The sequence below is a fragment of the Globicephala melas genome, chromosome 12 (assembly GCF_963455315.2).
Source record: "Globicephala melas chromosome 12, mGloMel1.2, whole genome shotgun sequence".
Classification (NCBI taxonomy): domain Eukaryota; kingdom Metazoa; phylum Chordata; class Mammalia; order Artiodactyla; family Delphinidae; genus Globicephala; species Globicephala melas.
In genome coordinates, this window is record NC_083325.1 from 64,971,583 (window position 1) to 64,998,566 (window position 26,984).

At 36.7% G+C, this 26,984-nt stretch overlaps 1 protein-coding gene across 4 annotated transcripts in view; it reads right to left on the reverse strand.

The window, feature by feature from the left end:
- The window catches only part of SPAST (spastin), a 62,553-nt gene that overhangs the window by 21,334 nt on the left and 14,235 nt on the right, over positions 1-26,984 (reverse strand). Inside the window, exons 2-7 of one of the 4 annotated variants that reach the window (XM_030857997.2) lie at positions 24,121-24,204; positions 22,043-22,126; positions 15,416-15,511; positions 10,123-10,310; positions 8,945-9,078; positions 8,571-8,664 (exon numbers count right to left, since the gene is read on the reverse strand). In XM_030857997.2, the coding sequence (XP_030713857.1) occupies positions 8,571-8,664; positions 8,945-9,078; positions 10,123-10,310; positions 15,416-15,511; positions 22,043-22,126; positions 24,121-24,204 (680 nt within the window). Of the gene's footprint in view, positions 1-8,570; positions 8,665-8,944; positions 9,079-10,122; positions 10,311-15,415; positions 15,512-22,042; positions 22,127-24,120; positions 24,208-26,984 lie in introns of all 4 variants that reach the window. The other 3 variants (XM_030857996.2, XM_060309090.1, XM_060309089.1) reach the window with 3 other exon arrangements.

Genomic DNA, 26,984 nt, shown 5'->3' on the forward strand with positions numbered 1-26,984 from the left:
AGCGCGGACCCCAGAGACGGGCATGAGACGCTAAGGCTGCTGCTGCCGCCACCAAGAAGCCATTGTGCGAGCACAGGTCACTATCCACACCCCTCTTCCGGAGAGCCTGTGCATCCCGCCACTGCCAGGGTCCCGTGATCCAGAGACAACTTCCCCGGGAGAACGCACAGGGCGCCTCAAGCTGTTGCAACGTCCCACTGGCCTCTGCCGCCGCAGGCTCGCCCCGCATCCGCACTCCTCCCTCCCTCCCTCTGGCCTGAGGGAGCCAGAGTCCCTGAAGCAGCTGCTCCTTTAACCCCATCCTGTCTGAGCGAAGAACAGACACCCTCTGGTGACCTACACACAGAGGGAGGGCCAAATCCAAAGCTGAGCCCCAGGAGCAGTGAGAACAAAGAAGAGAAAGGGAAATCTCTCCCACCAGCCTCAGAAGCAGCCGATAGAAGCTCCACAATCAACTCGATATACCCTGCATCTGTGGAATACATGAATAGACAACGAATCATCCCAAATTGAGGAGGTGTACTTTGAGAGCAACATCATTTTTCCCCTTTTCCTCTTTTTGTGAGTGTGTATGTGTATGCTTCTGTGTGAGATTCTGTCTGTATAGCTTTGCTTTCACCATTGGTCCTAGGGTTCTATCCGTCCTGTTTTTTTTGTTCGTTTTTTTTTTTTCTTTAAAAAAATTTTTTTTGCTAAATAACTACTTTTTATTTTAATAACTATATTTTATTTTATCTTACTTTATTTTATTTTATCCCCTTCCTTCCTTCCTTCTTCTTTCTTTCTTCCTTTCTTTCCTCCTTTCTTTGTTTCTTTCTTTTCTTCTCCTTTTATTCTGAGCCGTGTGGCTGAAAGGATCTTGGTGCTGCAGCCAGGAGTCAGTGCTGTGCCTCTGAGATGGGAGAGCCAACTTCAGGACACTGGTCCACAAGAGACCTCCCACCTCCACATAATATCTAACGGCGAAAATCTCCCAGAGATCTCCATCTCAACACCAGCACCCAGCTTCACTCAACGACCAGCAAGCTACAGTGCTGGACACTCTATGCCAAACAGCTAGCAAGACAGGAACACAACCCCACCCATTAACAGAGAGGCTGCCTAAAATCATAATAAGTCCACAGACACCCCAAAACACACCACCAGACATGGACCTGCCCACCAGAAAGACAAGATCCAGCCTCATCCACAGGAACACAGGCACTAGTCCCCTCCACCAGGAAGCCTACACAACCCACTGAACATTCCTTAGCCTCTGGGGACAGACACCAAAAACAACGGGAACTACAAACCTGCAGCCTGCGAAAAGGAGACCCTAAACACAGTAAGATAAGCAAAATGAGAAGACAGAAAAATACACAGCAGATGAAGGAGCAAGATAAAAACCCACCAGACCTAAAAAATGAAGAGGAAATAGGCAGTCTACCTGAAAAAGAATTGAGAATAATGATAGTAAAGATGATCCAAAATCTTGGAAGTAGAATAGACAAAATGCAAGAAACATTTAACAAAGACCTAGGAGAACTAAAGATGAAACAAGCAACGATGAACAACACAATAAATGAAATTTAAAATACTCTAGATGGGATCAATAGCAGAATAACTGAGGCAGTAGAACGGATAAGTGACCTGGAAGATAAAATAGTGGAAATAACTACTGCAGAGCAGAATAAAGAAGAAGAATGAAAAGAACTGAGGACAGTCTCAGAGACCTCTGGGACAACATTAAACGCACCAACATTCGAATTACAGGGGTACCAGAAGAAGAAGAAAAAAGAAAGGGACGGAGAAAATATTTGAAGAGATTATAGTTGAAAACTTCCCTAATATGGGAAAGGAAATAGTTAATCAAGTCCAGGAAGCACAGAGAGTCCTATACAGGATAATTCCAAGGAGAAACACGCCAAGACACATATTAATCAAACTGTCAAAAACTAAATACAAAGAAAACATATTAAAAGCAGCAAGGGAAAAACAACAAATAACACACAAGGGAATCCCCATAAGGTTAAAAGCTGATCTTTCAGCAGAAACTCTGCAAGCCAGAAGGGACTACCAGGACATATTTAAAGTGATGAAGGAGAAAAACCTACAACCAAGATTACTCTACCCAGCAAGGATCTCATTCAGATTTGATGGAGAAATTAAAACCTTTACAGACAAGCAAAAGCTGAGACAGTTCAGCACCACCAAACCAGCTTTACAACAAATGCTAAAGGAACTTCTCTAGTCAAAAAACACAAGAGAAGGAAAAGACCTACAATAACGAACCCAAAACAATTAAGAAAATGGGAATAGGAACATACATATCGATAACTACCTTAAATGTAAATGGATTAAATGCTACCACCAAAAGAAACAGACTGGCTGAATGGATACAAAAACAAGAACCATATATATGCTGTCTACAAGAGACCCACTTCAGACCTAGAGACACATATAGACTGAAAGTGAGGGGACTGAAAAAGATATTCCATGAAAATGGAAACCAAAAGAAAGCTGGAGTAGCAATTCTCGTATCAGACAAAATACACTTTAAAATAAAGATTAGAAGCGACAAAGAAGGACACTACATAATGATCAAGGGATCGAGCCAAGAAGAAGATATAACAATTGTAAATACTTATGCACCCAACATAGGAGCACCTCAATACATAAGGCAAATACAACAGCCATAAAAGGGGAAATCGACAGTAACACATTCATAGCAGGGGACTTTAACACCCTACTTTCACCAATGGACAGATCATCCAAAATGAAAATAAATAAGGAAACACAAGCTTTAAATGATACATTAAACAAGATGGACTTAGTTGATATTTATAGGAAATTCGATCCAAAAACAACAGAATACATATTCTTCTCAAGTGCTCATGGAATATTCTCCAGGATAGATCATATCTTGGGTCACAAATCAAGCCTTGGTAAATTTAAGAAAATTGAAATTGTATCAAGTATCTTTCCGACCATAACGCTATGAGACTAGATATCAATTACAGGAAAATATCTGTAAAAAATACAAACACATGGAGGCTAAACAATACACTACTTAATAACGAAGTGATCACTGAAGAAATCAAAGAGGAAATAAAGAAGTACCTAGAAACAAATGACAATGGAGACACGACGACCCAAAACCTATCGGATGCAGCAAAAGCAGTTCTAAGAGGGACGTTTATAGGAATACAATCCTACCTTAAGAAACAGGAAACATCTCCAATAAACAACCTAACCTTGCACCTAAAGCAAGTAGAGAAAGAAGAACAAAAAACCCCCAAAGTTAGCAGAAGGAAAGAAATCATAAAGATCAGATCAGAAATAAATGAAAAAGAAATGAAGGAAATGATAGCAAAGATCAATAAAACTAAAAGCTGGTTCTTTGAGAAGATAAACAAAATTGATAAACCATTAGCCAGCCTCATCAAGAAAATAAGGGAGAATACACAAATCAATAGAATTAGAAATGAAAAAGGAGAAGTAACAACTGACACTGCAGAAATACAAAAGTTCATGAGAGATTACTACAAGCAACTCTATGCCAATAAAATGGACAACGTGGAAGAAATGGACAAATCCTTAGAAATACACAACCTGCCAAGACTGAATCAGGAAGAAATAGAAAATATGAGCAGACCAATCACAAGCACTGAAATTGAAACTGTGATTAAAAATCTTCCAACAAACAAAAGCCCAGGACCAGATGGCTTCACAGGCGAATTCTACCAAACACTTAGAGAAGAACTAACACCTATCCTTCTCAAACTCTTGCAAAATATAGCAGAGGGAGGAACACTCCCAAACTCATTCTACGAGGCCACCTTCACCCTGATACCGAAAGCAGACAAAGATGTCACAAAGAGAGAAAACTACAGGCCAATATCACTGATGAACATAGATGCAAAAATCCTCAACAAAATACTAGCAAACAGAATCCAACAGCACATTAAAAGTATTATACACCATGATCAAGTGGGGTTTATTCTAGGAATGCAAGGATTGTTCAATATATGCAAACCAATCAATGTGATAAACCATATTAACAAATTGAAGGAGAAAAACCATATGATCATCTCAATAGATACAGAGAAAGCTTTTGACAAAATTCAACATCCATTTATGATAAAAACCCTGCAGAAAGTAGGCATAGTGGGAACTTTCCTCAACATAATAAAGGCCATATATGACAAACCCACAGCCAACATCATCCTCAATGGTGAAAAACTGAAAGCATTTCCACTAAGATCAGGAACAAGACAAGGTTGCCCACTTTCACCGCTCTTATTCAACATAGTTTTGGAAGTTTTAGCCACAGCAATCAGAGAAGAAAAGGAAATAAAAGGAATCCAAATCGGAAAAGAAGAAGTAAAGCTGTCACTGTTTGCAGATGACATGATACTATACATAGAGAATCCTAAAGATGCTACCAGAAAACTAGTAGAGCTAATCAATGAATTTGGTAAAGTTGCAGGATACAAAATTAATGCACAGAAATCTCTGGCATTCCTATACACTAATGATGAAAAATCTGAAAGTGAAATCAAGAAAACACTCCCATTTTCCACTGCAACAAAAAGAATAAAATATCTAGGAATAAACCTACCTAAGGAGACAAAAGACCTGTATGCAGAAAATTATAGGACACTGATGAAAGAAATTAAAGATGATACAAATACATGGAGAGATATACCATGCTCTTGGATTGGAAGAATCAACATTGTGAAAATGACTCTACGACCCAAAGCAATCTACAGATTCAATGTAATCCCTATCAAACTACCATTGGCATTTTTCAGAGAACTAGAACAAAAAAATTCACAATTTGTATGGAAACACAAAAGACCCCGAATAGCCAAAGCAATCTTGAGAATAAAAACTGGAGCTGGAGGAATCAGGCTCCCTGACTTCAGATTATACTACAAAGCTACAGTAATCAAGACAGTATGGTACTGGCACAAAACAGAAAGATAGGGCTTCCTTGGTGGCGCAGTGGTTGAGAGACCACCTGCCGATGCAGGGAACACGGGTTCGTGCCCTGGTCCAGAGGGATCCCGCATGCCGCGGAGCGTCTGGGCCCGTGAGCCATGGCTGCTGAGCCTGCGCATCCGGAGCCTGTGCTCCGCAACGGGAGAGGCCACAACAGTGAGAGGCCCGTGTACCGCAAAAAAAAAACAAAAAACAGAAAGATAGATCAATGGAACAGGATAGAAAGTCCAGAGATAAAGCCACGCACATATGGTCACCTTATCTTTGATAAAGGAGGCAGGAATGTATAGTGGAGAAAGGATAGCCTCTTCAATAAGTGGTGCTGGGGAAACTGGACAGTACATGTAAAATATGAGATTAGATCACTCCCTAACACCATACACAAAAATAAGCTCAAAATGGATTAAAGACCTAAATGTAAGGCCAGAATCTATCAAACTCTTAGAGGAAAACATAGGCAGAACACTCTATGACATAAATCACAGCAAGATCCTTTTTGACCCACCTCCTAGAGAAATGGAAATAAAAACAAAAATAAACAAATGGGACCTAATGAAACTTCAAAGCTTTTGCACAGCAAAGGAAACCATAAACAAGACCAAAAGACAACCCTCAGAATGGGAGAAAATATTTGCAAATGAAGCAACTGACAAAAGATTAATCTCCAAAATTTACAAGCAGCTCATGCAGATCAATAACAAGAAAACAAACAACCCAATCCAAACATGGGCAGAAGACCTAAACAGACATTTATCCAAAGAAGATACACAGATTGCCAACAAACACATGAAAGAATGCTCAACATCATTAATCATTAGAGAGGTGCAAATCAAAACTACAATGAGGTATCATCTCATACCAGTCAGAATGGCCATCATCAAAATATCTAGAAACAATAAATACTGGAGAGGGTGTGGAGAAAAGGGAACACTCTTGCACTGCTGGTGAGAATGTGAATTGGTACAGCCACTATGGAGAACAGTATGAGGTTCCTTAAAAAACTACAAATAGAACTACCATATGACCCAGCAATCCCACTGCTGAGCATATACCCTGAGAAAACCATAATTCAAAAAGAGTCATGTACCAAAATGTTCATTGCAGCTCTGTTTACACTAGCCCAGAGATGGAAACAACCTAAGTGTCCATCATTGGATGAATGGATAAAAATGTGGCACATATATACAATGGAATATTACTCAGCCATAAAAAGAAACGAAATTGAGCTATTTGTAATGAGGTGGATGGACCTACAGTCTGTCATACAGAGCGAAGTAAGTCAGAAAGAGAAAGACAAATACCGTATGCTAACACATATATATGGAATTTAAGAAAAAAAAATGTCATGAAGAACCTAGGAGTAAGACAGGAATAAAGACACAGACCTACTAGCGAATGGACTTGAGGATATGGGGAGGGGGAAGGGTAAGCTGTGACAAAGCGAGAGAGTGGCATGGACATATATACACTACCAAATGTAAAACAGATAGCTAGTGGGAAGCAGCCGCATAGCACAGGGAGATCAGTTCGGTGCTCTGTTACCACCTAGAGGGATGGGATAGGGAGGGTGGGAGGGAGGGAGACGCCAAGAGGGAAGAGATATGGGAACATATGTATATGCATAACTGATTCACTTTGTTATAAAGCAGAAACTAACATACCATTGTAAAGCAATTATACTCCAATAAAGATGTAAAAAAATTACTATTAAATTACACATACAGTAAAAAAACAAATACAAAAAACAAGAATTAGCTGGCAGTTATAGCCTTGAGGCGGCAGTCTAATGTTAGGAATCTTATTTATTTCATTTCCTAGAACCACCACTTAATTATAATCTTGAGCAAGAAATTTGGATTTCAGGATTAGTTTCTTTATCCACAAATGGACTAGATGACTGATAAGATCCTTAACAGGTCTACAATTATATGAGTTCTTTCAACAAGCATTTTTTTGTCAATACTCACTCTGCTACATTTACTACTCTTATATAACTCCAGGCAAAAAGTAAGTCCAAATACAAGCTATAATATGTTTCCTCAAAGTGTGGCCTGAGGTTGTACAAGAGATAAATTTGGTTCATATAAGGACAAATGCCTTCTATTTTAATAATTCTCTATTTTATTGTGTATTAAGAAAATTTCAATTAGTATATTAAACCAGTGATTTCATGCACACTGCTTCTTAGAGTGGGCAAGAAGGAAAAATAAAGAAAGTGGACTCAAAAAATAGTAAGTTTCAGTATAGTTGGTACTCACAAGTTATAAACACCATGAAAGTAGTATGAGAGTGACATAGACTCTAGAAAAATAGAGCCACACAACAAATTCATTTAAAAGCGTATTCATCACAACGTGCCATATAACATCTATTTTCACGAGATTTTGTAAATGAGTCCATTAAGACTTGAAAGTCCTAGGAGAAGAGAAATAACTAATCCAGGCTGGATCCTCATATTTATTTTTTGCAATATTTTCAGAACAGCATCAAACATGCAATCTGTGAATTGTGAGAATCCAAAATAATGCTAATTGGGAGATTAGGTTTGACATAAATACACTACCATGTGTAAAACAGATAGCTAGTGGGAACCTGCGGTATAGCACAGGGAGCTCAGCTTGGTGCTCTGTTACAACCTAGATGGGTGGGATGGGAGGGGATGGGAAGGGATGGGAGGGAGGCCCAAGAGGGAGAGGATATATGTACACATATGGCTGATTTACTTCATTGTACAACAGAAACTAACACAACATTGTAAAGCAATTATACTCCAATAAAAAAGAATGAAGCACTGAAAAAAGAAAAACAATGCTATGTGTGGAAAATTAAATATTTATTATCGATTGCAAGATTACCTAACTTCCTTAGTGAGTTTAAAAATAAGGGATGAAAGGTGAGGTCCCTACCCATCATTCACCAGCTCTCCACTTACTTTGATGACTTAATATCTTGAAAATAATTATTTATTTATTTATTTATTTATTTATTATTTATTTATTTATGGCTGCATTGGGTCTTCATTGCTGCGCGTGGGCTTTCTCTAGTTTCGGTGAGCAGGGGCTGCTCTTTGTTGTGGTGTGCAGGCTTCTCATTGCAGTAGTTTTTCTTGTTGCGAAGCATGGGCTCTAGGTGTGCAGGCTTCAGTAGTTGTGGCACACGGGCTCCCTAGTTGTGGCTCGCGGGCACTAGAGTGCAGGCTCAGTAGCTGTGGCACACAGGCTTAGTGGCTCCGCGGCACGTGGGAATCTTCCCAGATCAGGGCTCGAACCCATGTTGCCTGCATTGGCAGGAGGATTCTTTCTTAACTTTAAATCTCTCTTACCTTGATATAAAAATTATTTCCTCCTACCTACTTTTCCTATAAATTTAATTAAAAATGGATTGGGAATTAGGAACCATTATATTTATTCTCCTTTCCAGTATAAGTAACTAGTCAACATCAACTGCTAATGTTTTTTTCCTTTAAAAGACATCTAACCTACTGTTATATGAACTAATCATTCTAGTATAGCTCAAACACTTCTTTACTGTACTATGGATTCAGTAATGGATGATGCTATAGGAAAATGATAATATAAAATCCTTACCTCAGGCCTCAGAGAAGGAAGAATAACAATTTCTTGCAATGCTTGTTTTGCCAACTCTTGACCAGCTATATCATCAAATTTAACAGCTGTTCCACTAAGAAACAGAATTTCAGTTAGCTCCGTAACAGAAATATACTTCAGTTATTATAATATTAAGTCTAAGCTCTATGTAACATAGCCATTTTTATGTTAACTGTGAAACTATAGTTATATCAGTAAAGCAATGGTTTTCTACATTTACACTAATTGAAAACCATCATAAAAATTACATATGTAAATTAGACAAGGTATATATTATCCATTTCACTCATGATATATTTCATAAATAAAAAAATTTAAAATCCCCATAAAACACTTTAGATGACAAAACTTACTTGTCCACAATTTCGTTCATTATAAGGTTAGCAAGGTTGCTGTCCACATTCCTAAAGTTCTTCAAGTCTTTCTTTTTACGAGCAGCAGTTGTAGGGGTAGAAGGTTTATTTGTTCTATTTGTTTTTGGTGTACTCTTGAAGGACACAAAATTTTAATGTGAAAACACAACATAACGTTTGCACTTTTCACATGTGAGTCATCCTTAATGTTCACAGAATTAAAGGCTTAAAAGTAGCAAAAAATGGATATAAAAATCCAAAAATTGTGTATTTACTCCAAGATAAAATAGCATTCACTATAGAACTACATTTGGCATGAAGTGGGTTTATAGAAGATTTTATCCACAGAGATTCAGTTACTATAAAATAAAAAGGCTGTATCACAATGCAGTCATACAATTTTGATCCTTGTTAGAATTGTAACAAAACTCTATGTATGTTTAATGTTATAAAACATTTATGTAGATTTAAATAATTAAAAGAATAACAAATTTTAAATGAACTATAGGGAATTCCTTGGTGGTCCAGTGGTTAGGACTCGGCGCTTTCACTGCCAAGGACTCGGATTCAATCCCTGGTCAGGGAACTAAGATACCACAAGCTGCACCATGCGGCCTAATAAATAAATTTTTTTAAAAAAGAATTATACAGTATTATATAAAACAGATTGGATAAGCAAACTTACTATTAAAAAACCTATTTAGAACCAAAAGGAGTTAAAAAAAATTTGCTTAAAAAATAATAGAGAGGGCTTCCCTGGTGGCGCAGTGGTTGAGAGTCCGCCTGCCGATGTAGGGGACACAGGTTCGTGCCCCGGTCCGGGAAGATCCCACATGCCGCGGAGCGGCTAGGCCCGTGAGCCATGGCTGCTGAGCCTGCGCGTCCGGAGCCTGTGCTCCGCAATGGGAGAGGCCACAACAGTGAGAGGCCCGCGTACCGCAAAAATAAATAAATAATAGAGAAAAAAAGAGGTTTGCTTTTTAGTAGCAAGTTGCCGCTACTACTGAAGAGTCTTAAAAATCTAAATTAAAAAAAAGAAAAATTTCATTCAGTGTTGTAGAAACTTATCGATTCTCTAAGGTATTATAAAGTACTTGTAATAAACTTAAGCAAGCATATGATGTTCAAAATTTTCTATTTGCAACAGCATAGCAATTAAAGTTACTGTCTCCAAATACCTTATGAGTGGCAGTTGCAGGACCAGGTCCCTGTCTCACTCCAGAAACCATGGATAAACCACTGCAGCTAGGTGCTCTGTGGTGGCCTGAAAGACCTGTGGATCCAGTTTTCATAACTGTTTTTGAACGAGGCAGTGAATTACTAGTGTGTGTTAAGGGATCTTTTCTTTTCGGAACAGCTCCACTTTCTAGCAAGGAAAAAAATAAAATCATCATGGTTAGAAAATTGTGGCTAAACATTATAAAAATATAAAGACCAGTACAAATTTGTAAAACTAATAATTTTTTTTTTACTTCAACAATATTTCAAAATAAGATTTCAATCAGAATATATACTAGGGTGTGCATAAGGGTTATTACTGGGTGTGGGCAAGATTATGGGTTATTTAGCTTTTTCCTTTTCCTGATGTATATTATAATTTTCTTATAAGGAATATGTATTTGCTATAAAAAGAAATAACTTTATTTGTGGGGACAGAAGGAGGATATAAAAAAGGTACCAAGCAAAAAGCTGCCAAAATGTTTTTTTCTTTTTTTTTTCCTTGTTTAAAAGCTGCCAGGGCTTCCCTGGTGGCACAGTGGTTGAGAGTCCGCCTGCCAATGCAGGGGACACGGGTTTGTGCCCCGGTCCGGGAAGATCCCACATGCCGCGGAGTGGCTAGGCCCGTGAGCCATGGCCGCTGAGCCTGTGCGTCTGGAGCCTGTGCTCCGCAACGGGAGAGGCCACAACAGTGAGAAGCCCGCGTGCCGCAAAAAAAAAAAAAAAAAAAAAGCTGCCAAAAATTAAACGAACAAAATGTAGTAAAGGCATTAGGGATAGGTTGTATGGAGAAAAAAAAAAAAAATAGCACTTCGTTCCAAACTTTTAAGACTACAAAATAGAATGAAAGTCTAGTCTGTGCCACCAAGTTTAAAAAAATAAATTTAATTTAAAGGGTATAAAGATATGGTTAAATCGCCAAGTATTTTTACCCTCTATGCAAATAAACACATATAGGACACCTTCAATTAAATCTAAAAGGTTACCTGACCTAGCTACTGTGCTCTTCTACATAAATTACAGACTTCTGAATGTTCAAATCTCACTGCTTCTAAATAATATTTTCATATACTATATAACAAACATCAGAGTTTATGAATAACAATGTTCACTGTGAAGACAGATGTTAAATCAGTCAGCAAATTAGAGTAGTCTAGAGAAAAGACTAGCTTAAAGACAAAAGCCTTATTGTTGCTCTTGTCATCAAATCCCTTAATATGGCTTAAGGAAACAAAAGACGGGAACTTAAGAGTACAGTAAATTAGGGACTTCCCTGGCGGTCCAGTGGTTAAGACTCCGTGCTCCCAATGCAGGGGGAGCAGGTTAGATCCTGGTCAGGGAATTGAGATCCAAGGGTTCTTTTCTAGTAAACAAATGCAAAGTTCTGTACCGTATGTTCAAGGAACTAATATAATGACCCTATAGGAAGAAGCAGGAAAGCAATCCAGAAAAGGGAATGACAATAAGGAAAAGCCAAGGTGTGAATAAAAGCAAGGTCTGTCTAGGGTGATGATAAGTATCATGCATTTCAGAGGGGAAAAAAGGAGACTGGAGAAGAATTTCTTCAAACAGAAAATATATAGTCCTAAGATTACAAATGGATAGAAATTTTCATAAGGAATTGTGAGAATGACAGCAGACTTTTCATAAAAATAACAAAGGTCAGTAGACAACGGAGTATGCTCAAAATGCTGAAGGAAAAATCAATGCTAACTTTCATTTATTCTATATTCAGGTGACCAGTCACGTAAGAATGAGAGTATTTTCAGACACTAGAAAGGCTGAGAGAGTTTACTATCTACAACCCTCATTAAAAGAAATACTAAAGGAGGCCTTTTAGTTAAAAAGCAAATTAAACACAGAAAGAAGTAAAAATCTGTAATATGAAGCTAGAGAGCAAGAAAAAAGTCAGACAACCTGGGGGGAGGAAAAACCCAAAAGGGAAAACAATTAAAATATATTATTTGTCTTTGGGTAAACAATATTTACTAAGTTTCTAATAATATGAAATATAATTTTTCAATATAACTAAAAACAGTGATATATATGTACATATATACAAACACACACGGAATGAAGGATATTGGTGGCATAAGAGAATTAAACCTTCTTCTACCTGAAAAAGAAGTCAATACATATCAAAAACTCATAAATCAGGAATAGCAATAAAAGCATAATATTTGAAAGTAAAATGAGCATGAGAAAAAATAGCAAAGAGTTAAATATTGTATGAGGAGCCAAACTAGGGGTGCAGGTAAGAAAGGGAGATATAACAGGTGGGAAGGGGAATATTATTTCTCTTTATAAACCTTTTCAGTATTTTTAAATCAACATTTTAGGGTATAATCTATGTATAATATTTTGCATGCATTTAAAATGTATAATATATTGGCAAAATAGCCACTAAAATCAAGATACAAAATGTTTCCATCATAGCCAAAAGTTTCCTTGTATCCATTTGCATTCCATTCCTCTTACTGCCCCTAGCCCTAAGCAATGACTAATCTGCTTTCTGATATTGGAGTCATCTGATTTAGCAATTTCTATTAATCTAAGTTCAAGGTCACTGAATCTTTCATTTGACATCTCCAATCTGCTGTTGAGGCTATCTAGCAATTTTTTTCACCAACTGTACTTTTCAACTTTAAAACTTTCATTATTTTTATTGTTTAGTTTATATTCTCTGCTAAGATTGCAGGTTTGTTAACAGATGCCATATTTTCTTTTAATTCTTTGAACATATTTATAATGGTTGCTTTGAAGTCTTTATCTGCTAAATTCAACATGTGGGCCCAGTCAAGAATCAGTTTTTACAGGCTGATTTCTTTCTTGGGTAAGGGTCACACTTTCCTATTTCTTTGCACGTCTAATAATTTTGACTTGAAAATTGGACATTGTAGATAACACATAAAGTAGTAAGCAGACTTTGGCATATCTGCTTCCTAAGAGAGAAGAAGTAACTCATCCAAGTGAAACATCATAGAATGTTCCATAAGTGGGTGACACTAATGAACTAGGCATGAATGAGCCAGCTGATTCACTAAGGCTCAACAGGAATCAAACACCAGTGCTGCATAAATTAGCTGTGAAGTCAGTATGTCCCCCCAACAAGAAGAAAGAATAGAATTGATAACTAGGTATTTAAAATAAGACAGTTTGATTTTTTTAATGGGTCCCAGAAGAGAAAGCTGCTTTTGTCCCCCAACATGGCAGAAAAATACAATGGGATCTCACATGTGGAATTAAGTAGAAAAAAATCAAGATAATAAGGGAAAGGCATACCAGCTCCTCAGGGCTAGAAAATTTTGCTATTTACTCAGGTAGGATTATTAGGATCTCAAATTTGTATTTTGGAAACTTCACTATTTACACATGGTGCATTCTTACATTTCTTTGTTTTTTCAAACAGTTCATTATGAAGATGTCAGCCCTTCACAGCCATGCTAAAAGAAACAGACAAAATACTTCTCTATACTTGAAAAGGTTATTTTAAATCAGATACAGGAGGGAATGGGAAAATGAATATAGTTACTAAGGTGGGGCTCTGTAGTGGAAGACCAAACCAGACTGAGAACTCCTTAAGGGAGAGGTGAAGCCACAAGGGAAAGAGTTGATGACCAACTATCTCTTCCATCCCAAGAAATCCACTCACACAATTTCTTCTTTATTGAAATCTTGTTCATTGCAGCACTATTTACAATAGCCAGGACATGGAAGCAACCTAAATGTCCATCAACAGAGGAATGGATAAAGAAAATGTTGTATAGCAACTAAGACCTGGCGCAGCCAAATAGATAAATAAATAATAAAATATATTTTTTAAAGCTGTGGTACATATATACAATGGAATATTACTCAGCCATAAGAAAGAACAAAATAATGCCAAGTGCAGCAACATGGACGGATCTAGAGATTGTCATACTGAGTAAAGTAAGTTAGACAGAGAAGGGCAAATATCATATAATATCGTTTTTATATGTGGAATCTAAAAAATGGGTACAACTGAACTTATCTACAAAACAGAAATAGATTTACAGAAGTAGAAAACAAACTTATGGTTACCAGGGGTAACGGGGGGGGGGATAAATTGGGAGATTGGCATTGACATATATACACTACCATATATGAAATAGATAACTAATAAGAATCTACTGTATAGCACAGGGAACTCTACTCGATGCTCTGTAATGGCCTATACGGGAAAAGAATCTAAAAAAAGAGTGGATATATGTATATGTATAACTGATTCACTTTGCTGTACACCTGAAACTAACACAACATTGTAAATCAACTACACTCCAATAAAAATGATAAAAGCAAACAAACAAAAAAATAAATCTTGAAACTTTTTTTTATCACATATGAGTAAAGAAAGCAGTTGTTTTATAGTCTATATTAAGGGTTTTCTACTACAACTTGAACGAAGTAATATTTACTTTAATAAAATTTAAGTACTGGACACAGAACGAATTCTGAAAAAGTTACCAATAAAACTAGAGAAGGTGTCAAAGAAAAAAACAAAACAAAAAAGCATTTAATTTTCTGTAGGAGTTGATGTGATGACCAAAGTTTATGGAAAACAAATTTAACCCATAGTAAATAATAGTATTCTAGGGGACTTCCCTGGCAGTCCAGTGGTTAAGACTCCGTGCTTCCACTGCAGTGGGATAGGGTTTGACTCCTGGTTGGGGAACTAAGGTCCCTGCATGCCACGCGGCATGGACAAAAGAAAAAGAAAAATAGTATTCTAATGCTTCTCCTCACTATGTGAATTCAGCTTCAAACTTTTTCTAACAGGTGCTATGATAAAACATTCATGTATTATATAAATGAAAATATATATGCATTGAAAATTGGTATATAACAAAGAAAAATTAAAATTTCTGTCTCAATAAACACTACTTCATAAAAATTTGGTACAGGTACCCATAGAAAAAAACACAAAAGCTCAAAGTAAGATAGAAACAAAAGAATATTTTAATAATTTAGGAAAATGAACCTTCATATTTTATAATTTCAAAAATTGGAGGTTGTAAAGTATGCAAATATAACATGTTGAGAATGGCTATGCCCTATTTATTAAATGTTTACACACCATGAATGATAGGGCTACTGTATTTTCTACACAGCCCTGTGCAAACAAAAACCAATCAAATCTACCACTATAAAATCAAATCAACATTATCAGGTTAAGTAAGACTCTACTTTGCATGCAAGCTTTGTTATTTTACATGTTAGTTAACCTAAACCCACCTGACTGGAGATGTCCATTGCGGCATGTCAAGTTAGTACTGTCATTATAGACGTCCGTTTGTGACTTGGAAAACTGCAAAACTGGCTGCAGCTTCTCTATGCAACAGAGGGGGGTAAAAAAGAAAAAAATAAACAAAAAGAAAAAAATACATGATAAAAAATAAAATGTATATGTGAAAATGAAAAACGATTCAAGGTGTTACAAAGTTATTACATAATGAAGGGTTTGGCATTTACATAGAATTACCTTTAACAACATAATTAGTAAAAACTCAGACATTAAAATAGCAACAGAAATGAACAAGTGAATGAATATGTTCAAAATATGCATTATTCAGGTTTGGTAACCTGAGGCAATTCTATATCACTACCATCGCCAGCAAATACTTTCTGAATAGCTAATATGTCCAAATCATTGTGTAGGGAGAGCAGGATAGAGATACAAAGAGAACATTAAAAAGGCTTTACAGAGGAAGTGGGCTGTGAGTTGGCTGGGATCTGTAAAGATTAAAAAAAAAAAAAGGACATTTAGGAAAGGAGAAATGACACAGAAGGAAACTGTAAGGAGTGTCTAGGAAATGCCATATTCAGCTACATTAATGTATGTCAGGCAGAAAATAAATGTAATAAAGCAGAATGGAATAAGCATGCTGCAGAACTGTGCGTACAGTACCCTACCATTTATTTAAATACACACATGTATACTTGTAATATATGAAAATTATCTCTAAAAAAGACCCAGAGAAACTGGTAATACCAGCTGCCTCTGGGGATGGGAAATGAGTGGCTGGGGCATAGCATGGGATGGATGCTTTTCAAACTTAAACTTTTGAAATTTTGTGGCATGTGCATATATTGCCTATTTTTAAATTAATCAAAGATTTTAAAGGATTATTTCAACCTTACTCCCACTTCAGATAACAACAAGAAATCCTCTCAAGATCTAGGTCTCTACCTCTAGCACCTGAAGCCCAAGAGTGTATCGGTTTGAGCTTCCTTGCCACTCTACATCACTGCTACACTCTTTCCCCAGTCAAGTCAATCCATATTGTTAGCTGACGAACACCCTGACACTCTACCACTTACTCACTAGTACGAACTTGCTTTAGCGTCAGTTTTCCGAGAGTCTCAAGGGTTAAATAAAATAACACGTGAAGTACTTGCTCTGAGCGTCATTCATAATAGGGCTCAATTTTGACCGTATTTATTTTGTTGAAATACTCCAAGTTATCATTACTGATTCTTTCCTCTGGTACTAAGAAGTCGATGAATATATGCAAAAATGTAGCACATATATACTAACTCTTTTAAACTTTCATTTCTAATGTCAGACAAGCAGGCGCCATGCTTGGCTTATGGTACAACCACACATGCCTTTGGGACAGGTTAAATAGCAGCTACCCTTTTTACACAAAGCACAAAGTACTGCACAGCTTTTGTATCCTAGAACTGGCTGATACAATATACCTTGGAGCCCTTTTTCTGTTGTTAGTTAACAGGTAGGTCATCTGATTTTTCTCAAAGATAATACTCTTCAAATCACCATATTGAGAAAGAAACCATTTGTGTTGGTAAAAGACATAAATTAGAAAGAACTGATTTGTAAATGTCTGATTTATCAATTAAAACTCTTCAATGAAATGTAACAAAAAGTTCACATAAACATTCATTATATAGTAAAAAATAAACAGAAATTAAATCCTTAGTTTTGATAATAACTAAGAATAATAAGTCATCGAACTTTTGTGCAGGGTTTGGATTTATATGCATGAAAACACACACACAATAGCAGCACACAGCTAATGTGAACCTGCTCCAATTCTCTTTTTTTGAAGAAAGTAAGCTTAGTTTAATGCTTTTTTTTTTTTTTTTCTTTTTTTGCACGGGCCTCTCACTGTTGTGGCCTCTCCCGTTGCAGAGCACAGGCTCCGGATGTGCAGGCTCAGCGGCCATGGCTCACGGGCCCAGCTGCTCCGCGGCATGTGGGATCCTCCCAGACCAGGGCACAAACCCGTGTCCCCTGCATCGGCAGGCGGACTCTCAACCATTGCGCCACCAGGGAAGCCCTAATGCTTCTTTTTAGAATGACTAAAGGTCGTGTAGATTAACCAATGATTTAAAATAAAACAAGTCACCTTGCTTCTTGATCCCCTCATGTGCAATCCCCACACAATCATCTCAGTGATCTACTTATAAGGGAAATTTTACCACATAACTTGTGTGCCTACAACCCTTTAGCAGTTTCCCATTGCCCACAGATTAGCACTCAATCTCCTTTATATGACCAACAAGGCCCTCCATGATCTGCCTACACTTCTTATGCCTGAGCAATCCCAAATTCATGTCTTTACCAGCACCATGCTTTTCCTTGTCCCTGAGTCTATGTTCATGCTGTTAGTTCCTCACGGAATATCTTTCCACCCAACCATTAATAACTTTTATTTATCTTTTTAAATCCCCACTTTAGGTTTCTTCCAGGAAGATTTCTCAGACACCTATTTTCCCAACTCTACAAAATATCTGTGTATCTCCATCCTGCAGTAATGATGATTTATCTATTTATGTCTGCCTTCTCCACTATATCAACAAGAGCCTAAACACAGGAACATTTTATCCAATCTATCAGTAAATCTGTTTGCTCAAGTTTCAACTACAATCATAATCCAACCACTTGTTACTCCTGGTATCATCCTGGTTCAAGCCTCCATCATTTTTCTCCTAGCTTACCACAATAGTTGTCCTACTTGCTCTCCTTGGTACATAACATACCCTTGCAACATCACAACCAGAGGGATCCTTTTTAAACTGAAGTCAGATGATGTTACTCCTTTCCTAAAAAACCCTTGTAACTGCTCCCCACTTCACAGGTGGCAAAAGCTCAAATCTTCAGTGGCCTGTAAGGTCCTGCATGTTGTAATGGCCGCCCCCTCTGCCTACCCCACCACCATTAGTTCTCTGACCTCATCTCTACTATACTCTCCTTGCTGTGGCACACTGGCCTCTTTGCTCCTCTCAAACATACCAGATGTGTTTTCTTAAGGCTTTGCATCAGCTCTTACTTCTCCCCAGACCACTCTTCTCCCAGATACCTGTAAGGCTAACTTACAGGTCATGTCAACTTCTCCAAGAGGCATATACCCTGACTATCCTATTTAAAACTAAAAACCCAGACCATCTCCCATCTACTCCTAATCCCCTGTACTGTGTTTTATGTTTTCTTTTCTCCACAAATTTATCACCTTCTAACACATGGAATAACTTATTTATTCTTTATGTTTATTGCCTACTGTCAGTATTCTCCCTGCTGGAATATAAACTCTATGACACAAGGATCCTTGTCTATATCCTAAGTGCCTAGAACATGATAACCACCCAATAAATATTTCCCGAGTTAAGAAATAAATTCAGGGCTTCCCTGGTGGCGCAGAGGTTAAGAATCCGCCTGCCAATGCAGGGGACACAGGTTCAAACCCTGGTCCGGGAAGATCTCACATGCCGCGGAGCAACTAAGTCTGTGCGCCACAACTACTGGCCTGTGCTCTAGAGCCTGCGAGACACAACTACTGAGCCCACGTGCCACAACTACTGAAGCCCATGCGCCTAGAGCCCATGCTCCGCAACAAGAGAAGCCACTGCAATGAGAAGCCCGCGCGCCGCAACAAAGAGTAGCCCCTGCTTGCTGCAACTAGAGAATGCCTGCGCACAGCAACAAAGACCCAACACAGCCAAAAATAAATTAAAAAAAAGAAAAGAAAGAAATTCAGTTTATATCCCTTGGCACCGTTCCTAGTACAGAGTAAGGACTTAATAAATGGACCTTGAATGAAGCTAAATTTTTTTTAAAAAGGGTAATTGCCAAGTATACCAGACACCAACGCCAAATTATCTTTTTATCTACAGCAGGTTTTACACTTAAGCTTTGCTCTAAGGTTCACTATCACTAAATTGAAGATATGTAATACATATGAACTCTTCCCATCTTTATCAGAGATGCTACATCCTCTCAAACCAGTCTGTATGGGGAACTCCCAGTTATCATTCTCCATACTACTTAGATACCTATCAGGCATCCCACCTCTGAAAAGCTCCATTTTTTTAACCAGCACATAATACACAAATATGCTCTACTATGCACTTGTACACACTTCTTTTTTACTGTCTTTGGTATATAACTCCCAGATATTCTGCGTTCTCAGAAGACAGGAAAATGTTGATGATGTCTTTTATTCCACCGTCTCTTTTTTAAAGTAACATCTTTCATGAATGGACATATAGCAATTTTGAGGATAACAGACAACAACAACAACCAAATATTAATTCTATTAAAGCCTAGCTTCATGTTATATTATATATCTTTTTGTCCTCTCCTCTAACAACACAAATAAGAAATTACTAAGTTGCATTTAAAGACAAGTCTATGAATTGATGAGTTGCTTCTAATGTTTTACCATATCACAATTTCAAATACTGATAAAAGATAAAAACCAACTATTATTCAATTTGAAACATGTTACAAAATGTTCCATAATCAAACTTAATCTGCATCACATACATTGATACTTTGTACATATACTGAAAAGGTGTTATAGCTAAAACACATAGAAAGGACCAACTAGAACAATTAGATAATTATTTTACTACAACAACCCTTGATGTAACATGTAATTTTATTTGACACAGTAATAACCATCACTTAGGAAGTAAGAAAGCAAACTGTCAGCCACAGAAGCCAGGAGAACACTGCCTTGTTAGCTATCTGAAAACAGTAAGGGTTTCTCTTTCAAAAATGTGGGGCAAAGTTTATAAACACCATGGACCATATAGGAATGAATGAATAAGTGAATTAATAAAAACCATATGTGTATATATGTACACAAAAGCAGGGGTGGTGATTACACACAGGTAAGGAGATGAACAAAAACCAGCATTTTCGAGTACTTACTATGGGTTAGGTTCCTTCAACAATTCATAGTCACAAATACAGTGAGATAATAATTATCTATTAGCCTCATATTACAAATGAAATAAAGAAGACTCAGAAATGCCAAATAACTTATCAAAAGCACAGAGCAACAAATAAAGTCTGCCTGTATACCAAGTTGCTACCATTTCTATCACATCAAGCTATGGCAGAACCACCCAAGAAGGGTGGGTTTTAGTTCCACCTTGTTTGAGGAGTAGATTTACCTTAAGAATATATTTTTAAAACCTATACCATCAAACAGAAGATGAGAAGTTTCTCTTTATAGACCTTTTACAGCTGATGAATGCAGAAAGAATGACAATTATAATGTCACTAGGCGTAAGTCATCAACTGCTGCTAACATCACAAGAAATACTGATGGATAAACACAAAACCACCTATCAAGTAGTCTTATCATTAAAAAATAAAAATCTACTTTCAATCCAATTAAGGCTCTATATCCAACTATCAATTTATAGGGAGGACAGAAGAACATACTAAAAGATAACACGGAGATGCATGGAGCGAAAGACTGCAGGAAACACTACGTGGAAAAGATCTGGTTCATCAGCAAATGAATTGCAAGAAAAAGAAAAAACAGACTTGTATATTAAAAGATGTATAGTATGGATCTTCTTGAAATACTGATTCAAACAATTAAATTATTAAAAAAATAGTAGGAGTTATTAAATTTTGAGATACTGACTGCACATTATTTATATATTATATATAAATTTGGACACTGACCATTTTTTTGGCCATTACTTTTATGTTTATGTTAGTATTAAAAGAATTATTGGTTTTTTTTAGGTGTGATAATGGTATTTTGGCAATTTTTTTTTTTTGGCAGTCATGTCCATCATCCCATTTAATACTCACAGCTTCCCCAGAGGGAAGACTCATTACCTTCGTTTTATAATGAAATGAGTTTTCTTTTTGAAGGTTTGTTCTAGTTACAAATCAAAGTAAAAACTAAGTGATACACAGGAAATAAGGAAGGGACGGAAAGAAGGGAAACGTTAGAAGGGAAACGTTAGAAGCGACAATCTCCTTACTTTGGCAATTTTATTTTTAAAGCATCTTTATCTTTTAGAGATATGAAATACTTATAAATGAAACAAAAAGATATCGAGAAATTGTTTCAAAATAGTAATATGAAGTTGGGGAAAGTAAGCAGGGATATAAACTGTGGTTGGCAAACTTTTTCTGTAAAGAGCCAGTAGTAAATATTAAAATATTTTTAAAAGCTATATATTAAAAGGCTTTGCAGGCTGTATGATCTCTGTATCAACTACTTAATTCTCTCACTGTAGCATGAAAGCAACCAGATAATATACAAAGGAATGAGAGTAACTTTGTGCCAACTTACAAAAACAGGCAGTGAACTGGGTTTAGGCCATAGGCTATAGTTTGCCAGTCTTAAATCAAGACCGACAATGAGTTGATAATTACCAAAGCTGAGTGATGGATAATTAGTTCAATAAACTCTTCTGTTTTGTATACGTTAGAAATTTTCAGAAGTTAAAAGAAAGCCTAGAACACATTTTCAAGTTCACTGATTTCCATCTGCATTTAAAGTTTCATTAAACTTTTAAGATTTTAAATCTTAAATTTTAAGATTTTAAATACATCTCATTCCAGTTATACAATTCATTAATTGATACCTAATAGTTGTAAACGGTCCTTGGCCATAACCAAATTAGTCATCATTTTAGCTTGAAGGCGTCTAGCTCTTTCACACTGTTCACCTGAAAGAAAAAGCAGAAAAAAAGAATTAAAATATCTACATTTACCTACTAATGCTGCTTCAAGATAAATTTTATCATACCAACTAATCTCATGGGGAGTCATAGTCTTTATAAAAAGACTATGAAATTAACAAAATATCAGTTTCAAATAATATCTTAAAAAAATCAGTTATAGTTCCTTATGATGGTTTCAGACCTATTGTGGTATTTCATGAATTTTACGGGTTTTGAGATATATTTTTTCCCCCTACATTTAAAACTCTTTGAAATTGGGAAGTGTTTTAAAACCTGTGCCAACCTACTAATGCTATCAGCCAGGCTGCAGTCATAACATAGTCTGTCACTTCCTCTGCATACAAAAATTTGGTCATAGATACTAATACTTCTGTTATAGCTATGTCTAAGTAAGATTAAGATAGCATATTCAATAAGGTTAAAATTCAAATTCTATGTGATAAGAAGAGGATGTGTCATCGTTTAATTGACATTGTTTTTTCTCTTGGTACAGCTGAAGGCATTTTTGATTCAATGAAATACTATTTTTCTTATAACCAACTCATTTTCTTCTAACTCTTCTTCTATGCATTTGGCAAAGAACAGCGAATATGTTTTGTACATAATTCATAAAGTCATGCTCATAAACTCATGAAAAGTCTCCAAGACCCAATCTTCCATATTTACTTGTTCTATTCTGCTCTCTTTTATACAGGAGACCAGTAGCTAGAGAAACAGTCAAAATAAAAAGGAGAGATTACAGAAAAAGGTAAATATTGGACACATTATAGTTACTGGAGATTAGCTGATATAAGTTATAGAATCAGCCAACCAGATAAAATATCCACTGGGTGGACTGATCCATAAGGCTAAGATTCTCAGCCCACACATTGTAATTTTTGCTTCTGAATTTATTTTAGCTATCATAAGCTGAAGTACTTTACTCATATAATAGTGGTATCCACATACCACTATTCACAGCATAGTATTTAAGAATTCAGGCTCTGAAGTCAGACTGCCTGGGTTCAAATCCTGACTCTACCACTTCCTGCCTATGAGACCTCACGCAAGTTACTTAATTTCTTTGCACTTAAGGTTTTTCATCCGAAAAATAAGGATAACGGTAGCAGCTTTAGAGTGTAGGGTTGTGGTGAAATTAAAAGAGATAATACGTATGAAGCACATACAATGATGCTTGGGCACATAGTATGTGTGCAAGAAATGTTGTCTACATATTTAAAGGTAATGTTAAGACTCTGATTTTTTTTTTTGGCTGCGTTAGGTCTTCGTTGCTGCACGCAGGCTTTCTCTAGTTGTAGTGTGCTGGCTTCTCATTGCGATGGCTTCTCTTGTTGCGAAGCATGGGCTTCAGTAGTTGTGGCACGCAGGCTCAGTAGTTGTGGCTTGTGGGCTCTAGAGTGCAGGCTCACTAGTTGTGGCACACAGGCTTAGTTGCTCCATGGCATGTGGGATCTTCCTGGACCAGGGATTGAACCTGTGTCCCCTGCATTGGCAGGTGGATTCTTAACCACTGTGCCACCAGGGAAGTCCTTAGACTAATTTTTAATTTGATGTGACAGGAAAGTAAAGATGAGAAATAATTTTTTGGTTTTAAAAAGCCATGTGTGAATCAAAGTCAGACATTACAGCTCATATTTTAACATGCAGTCAAGCATTACCCACAGTGTAAAAGGGAGTCTGTGAAATAACCACTCCTTGCCTGCCTCGACAATGAGGAAAGGATGAGGTTTCAAAAACAGGTTTAAAAATAGGGTTAACATATGAACAGCGGTTCCAAGGAGGACACAAGTAATACAATAATCAAGTTTGAACATACCTGGTTACAACTTCATTTTTAGCATAGGTAATAAAGCATTAACTTTAACAAGAACATTAAAAAATCTGTTAAATACCTTTATTAAGATAAAAGGACCTGAAATCAGGACAATCATGTGAACACAATTTCGGATGCTACTAAACAAACGTAAATATAACCTTACCTTGTCCTGTAACTACGACAGCTATTCCTTTTTCTAGTTCTTCAATACCTTTCTTATACCATTCCACAGCTTGCTCCTTTTGTCCTACTTTAAAATAGAAATAATTATTTGTATAAATCACAAGTATACCCTAAGAATACACTAAACATTTTCCAAAGCATGCTCTTATTAGGAGATACATGAAAAAAAGAGTTGTGATCAAACAAGTCTGAAAACTGTTACTCTGTGACTTCTTAGGACTTTAGCATCTTAATGTATATGTGGCTCAGCAAGAGGGAGATACAGACATCAACGTTTCTCAAAATTTTAGAGCTGTGATTCTTTATTTGTTTATCATCTCATGGTATTGATGCTTATAACTACTGAAATGTTGTATTAGAGAAATAAATATTCAAGATTTTATTTTAAATAAATGGTTTTTAAAATATATACTATTAGGAAAAATAAATACGATTTCAATAATAATGAGGAAAAAAGCATTGTTTAATCTAACTGTAGTCAAATATGATGTAACATGTTCACGGGTGCTCCTTTCAGAGTTAGCTTTTATTTCATAAATGATTGCACCATGAGAACTGGTATATGAGATTACAAGTGTGGCCATTAAGTAACACATTTCTATTTTCTTTAAAACATGACAACATTTATCCTTGATCCAAAATTAATCTTCAAAAGGACCTAAAAATTCAGCATAATCAAAATATGTGTAGGATACTTCTTTAAAGTGTTAACAATTATATGCAAATTTCATTGTTTTTAAAAATTAGTTTCTTAGTCCTTAGACTCTGCAAAGCCTCATAAGTGGCTAATATAGAGATACAGTAAAGCAAAGGTGGAAATCATGCATAAGAACTGTTTTTCATTTTTCCCTACTCATGTCCCTATTTAATCAAACAAAAATCCCCATGCCATTCTTTAATTTGAAATTTCAAAATCAATAAAATATCATGACTCTCTTGATAACACAGAATAGATGAAGTCTTATTATAAACATCACACAACAACTAAGAAATACTGTCCCCTTATGAGTGTGTACCTCCTACCTACCTTCCTCTACCCCCAAAATAAATCACTAACTAGATTTAGCCCCTTGGACAGGGTAATTTCTTACTTATTACCCATATAAAATGCCATTAGTATTTTACACAGTGTCTGATCCAGAGTAAGTGCTCAATAAGTACTTGATAATGACACATGAAGAAATTATTAAGAATCTGTTGTAAGTCAATTCAAACTATTTGGATGCTTACCTTCTAGTTTTTTATGAAGAAAATATCTGTTTACATGTATTTTTGGTTTTTTAATTTTAAAAAAGGGGTAAATTACAGAAAACAGTAAAATAGCATTTGCATTCTGTGTGGTGGGAATATTGATAACAATATCGTATTTACTTAAAAATTTTAAAAATGAACTGCAACTTAACAGATACAACAGAAGTTCCTTTTTTGTGCCTCTTCCCATTCTCATGCTCCTTTCCTTCCCAGAAACCACTATCGTGAATTGAGTGTCTACCTTACTTGTATATATTTTTCTATTGTTCCTACTTTATTGATATCATTTTATTTTAAAAATTTACATTGCTTTTTAGATCTATGTTGCTATACAGAGATTAGTTCATTCATTTTGACTCTGTATAGTATCCTATACCATCCTACAATTTATTCAACTATCTCGTATTAAAAGATATATAGGTTGTTTCCAGTTTTTCAATATTTCAAATAGTTGCAATAAACATTCTTGTACCTGTCCCATGTACATGTGCCAGTTTCTTTTGAGTATATGCTTAAGAAGTAGAATTGATGAGTCATAGTTCATCACATATTCTCCATTTACCAGAAATCAACAAAATGCTTTTTGAGAGTGCTTGTGCCAATTTATACTCCTAACAGCAGTGTATGACAGTTCTCACTGGCAACATCTGAACAAAATCTTTTAAGGCGTTTTACCACATTACAGGGAGGCAAGTGAAATGACTGATTACAAATAAAATCACATGCTCAATAATTACTCTACTACCTAACATTCGGTTGGTAACAGGAAGTTGATTTACTGCATTATTTGAATCTCGTTAAGTCAGTGTGACAGTAGAAAATGCACAGATATTTCTTACCTAAAAGTACAAGACCACCAGAGAAAGGATAGACATATAAATCGATGGAACAGAGGGACTTTCCTGGTGGTCCAGTGGTAAAGAATCTGCCGTCCAATGCAGGAGATGTGGGTTTGATCCCTGGTTAGGGAACTAAGATCCCACATGCTGCTGGGCAACTAAGCCCGCACACCACAACAACTGAGCTCACGCACCTCAACAAGAGAGCCCGCGTGCCACAAACTACAGAGCCCACGCGCCCTGGAGTCCACGTGCCACAACTAGAGAGAGAAAAAAACCCACACGCCACAACTAGAAAGAAGTCTGAGCGCCACAATGAAAGATCCCACATGCCTCAACGAAGATCCTGCATGCCACAACTAAGACCCGACGTAGCCAAAAACAAAAAAGAAAGAAAATTTAAAAAAAATACCAGGGCTTCCCTGGTGGTGCAGTGGTTGGGAGTCCTCCTGCCGATGCAGGGGACACGGGTTCATGCCCCGGTCTGGGAAGATCCCACATGCCGCGGAGCGGCTGGGCCTGTGGGCCGTGGCTGCTGGTCCTGCGCGTCCGGGGCCTGTGCTCCACAGCGGGAGGGGCCACAGCAGTGAGAGGCCCGCATACCACAAAAAAAAAAAAAAAAAAAAAATCAATGGAACAGAAGTCCAGAAATAGACCCCACATATATCATTGATTTGACTTTGACAAAGATGACAAGGTAATTCAATGGAGAAAGAACAGCTTTTTCAAAAAATGACACTGGAATAACGGACAC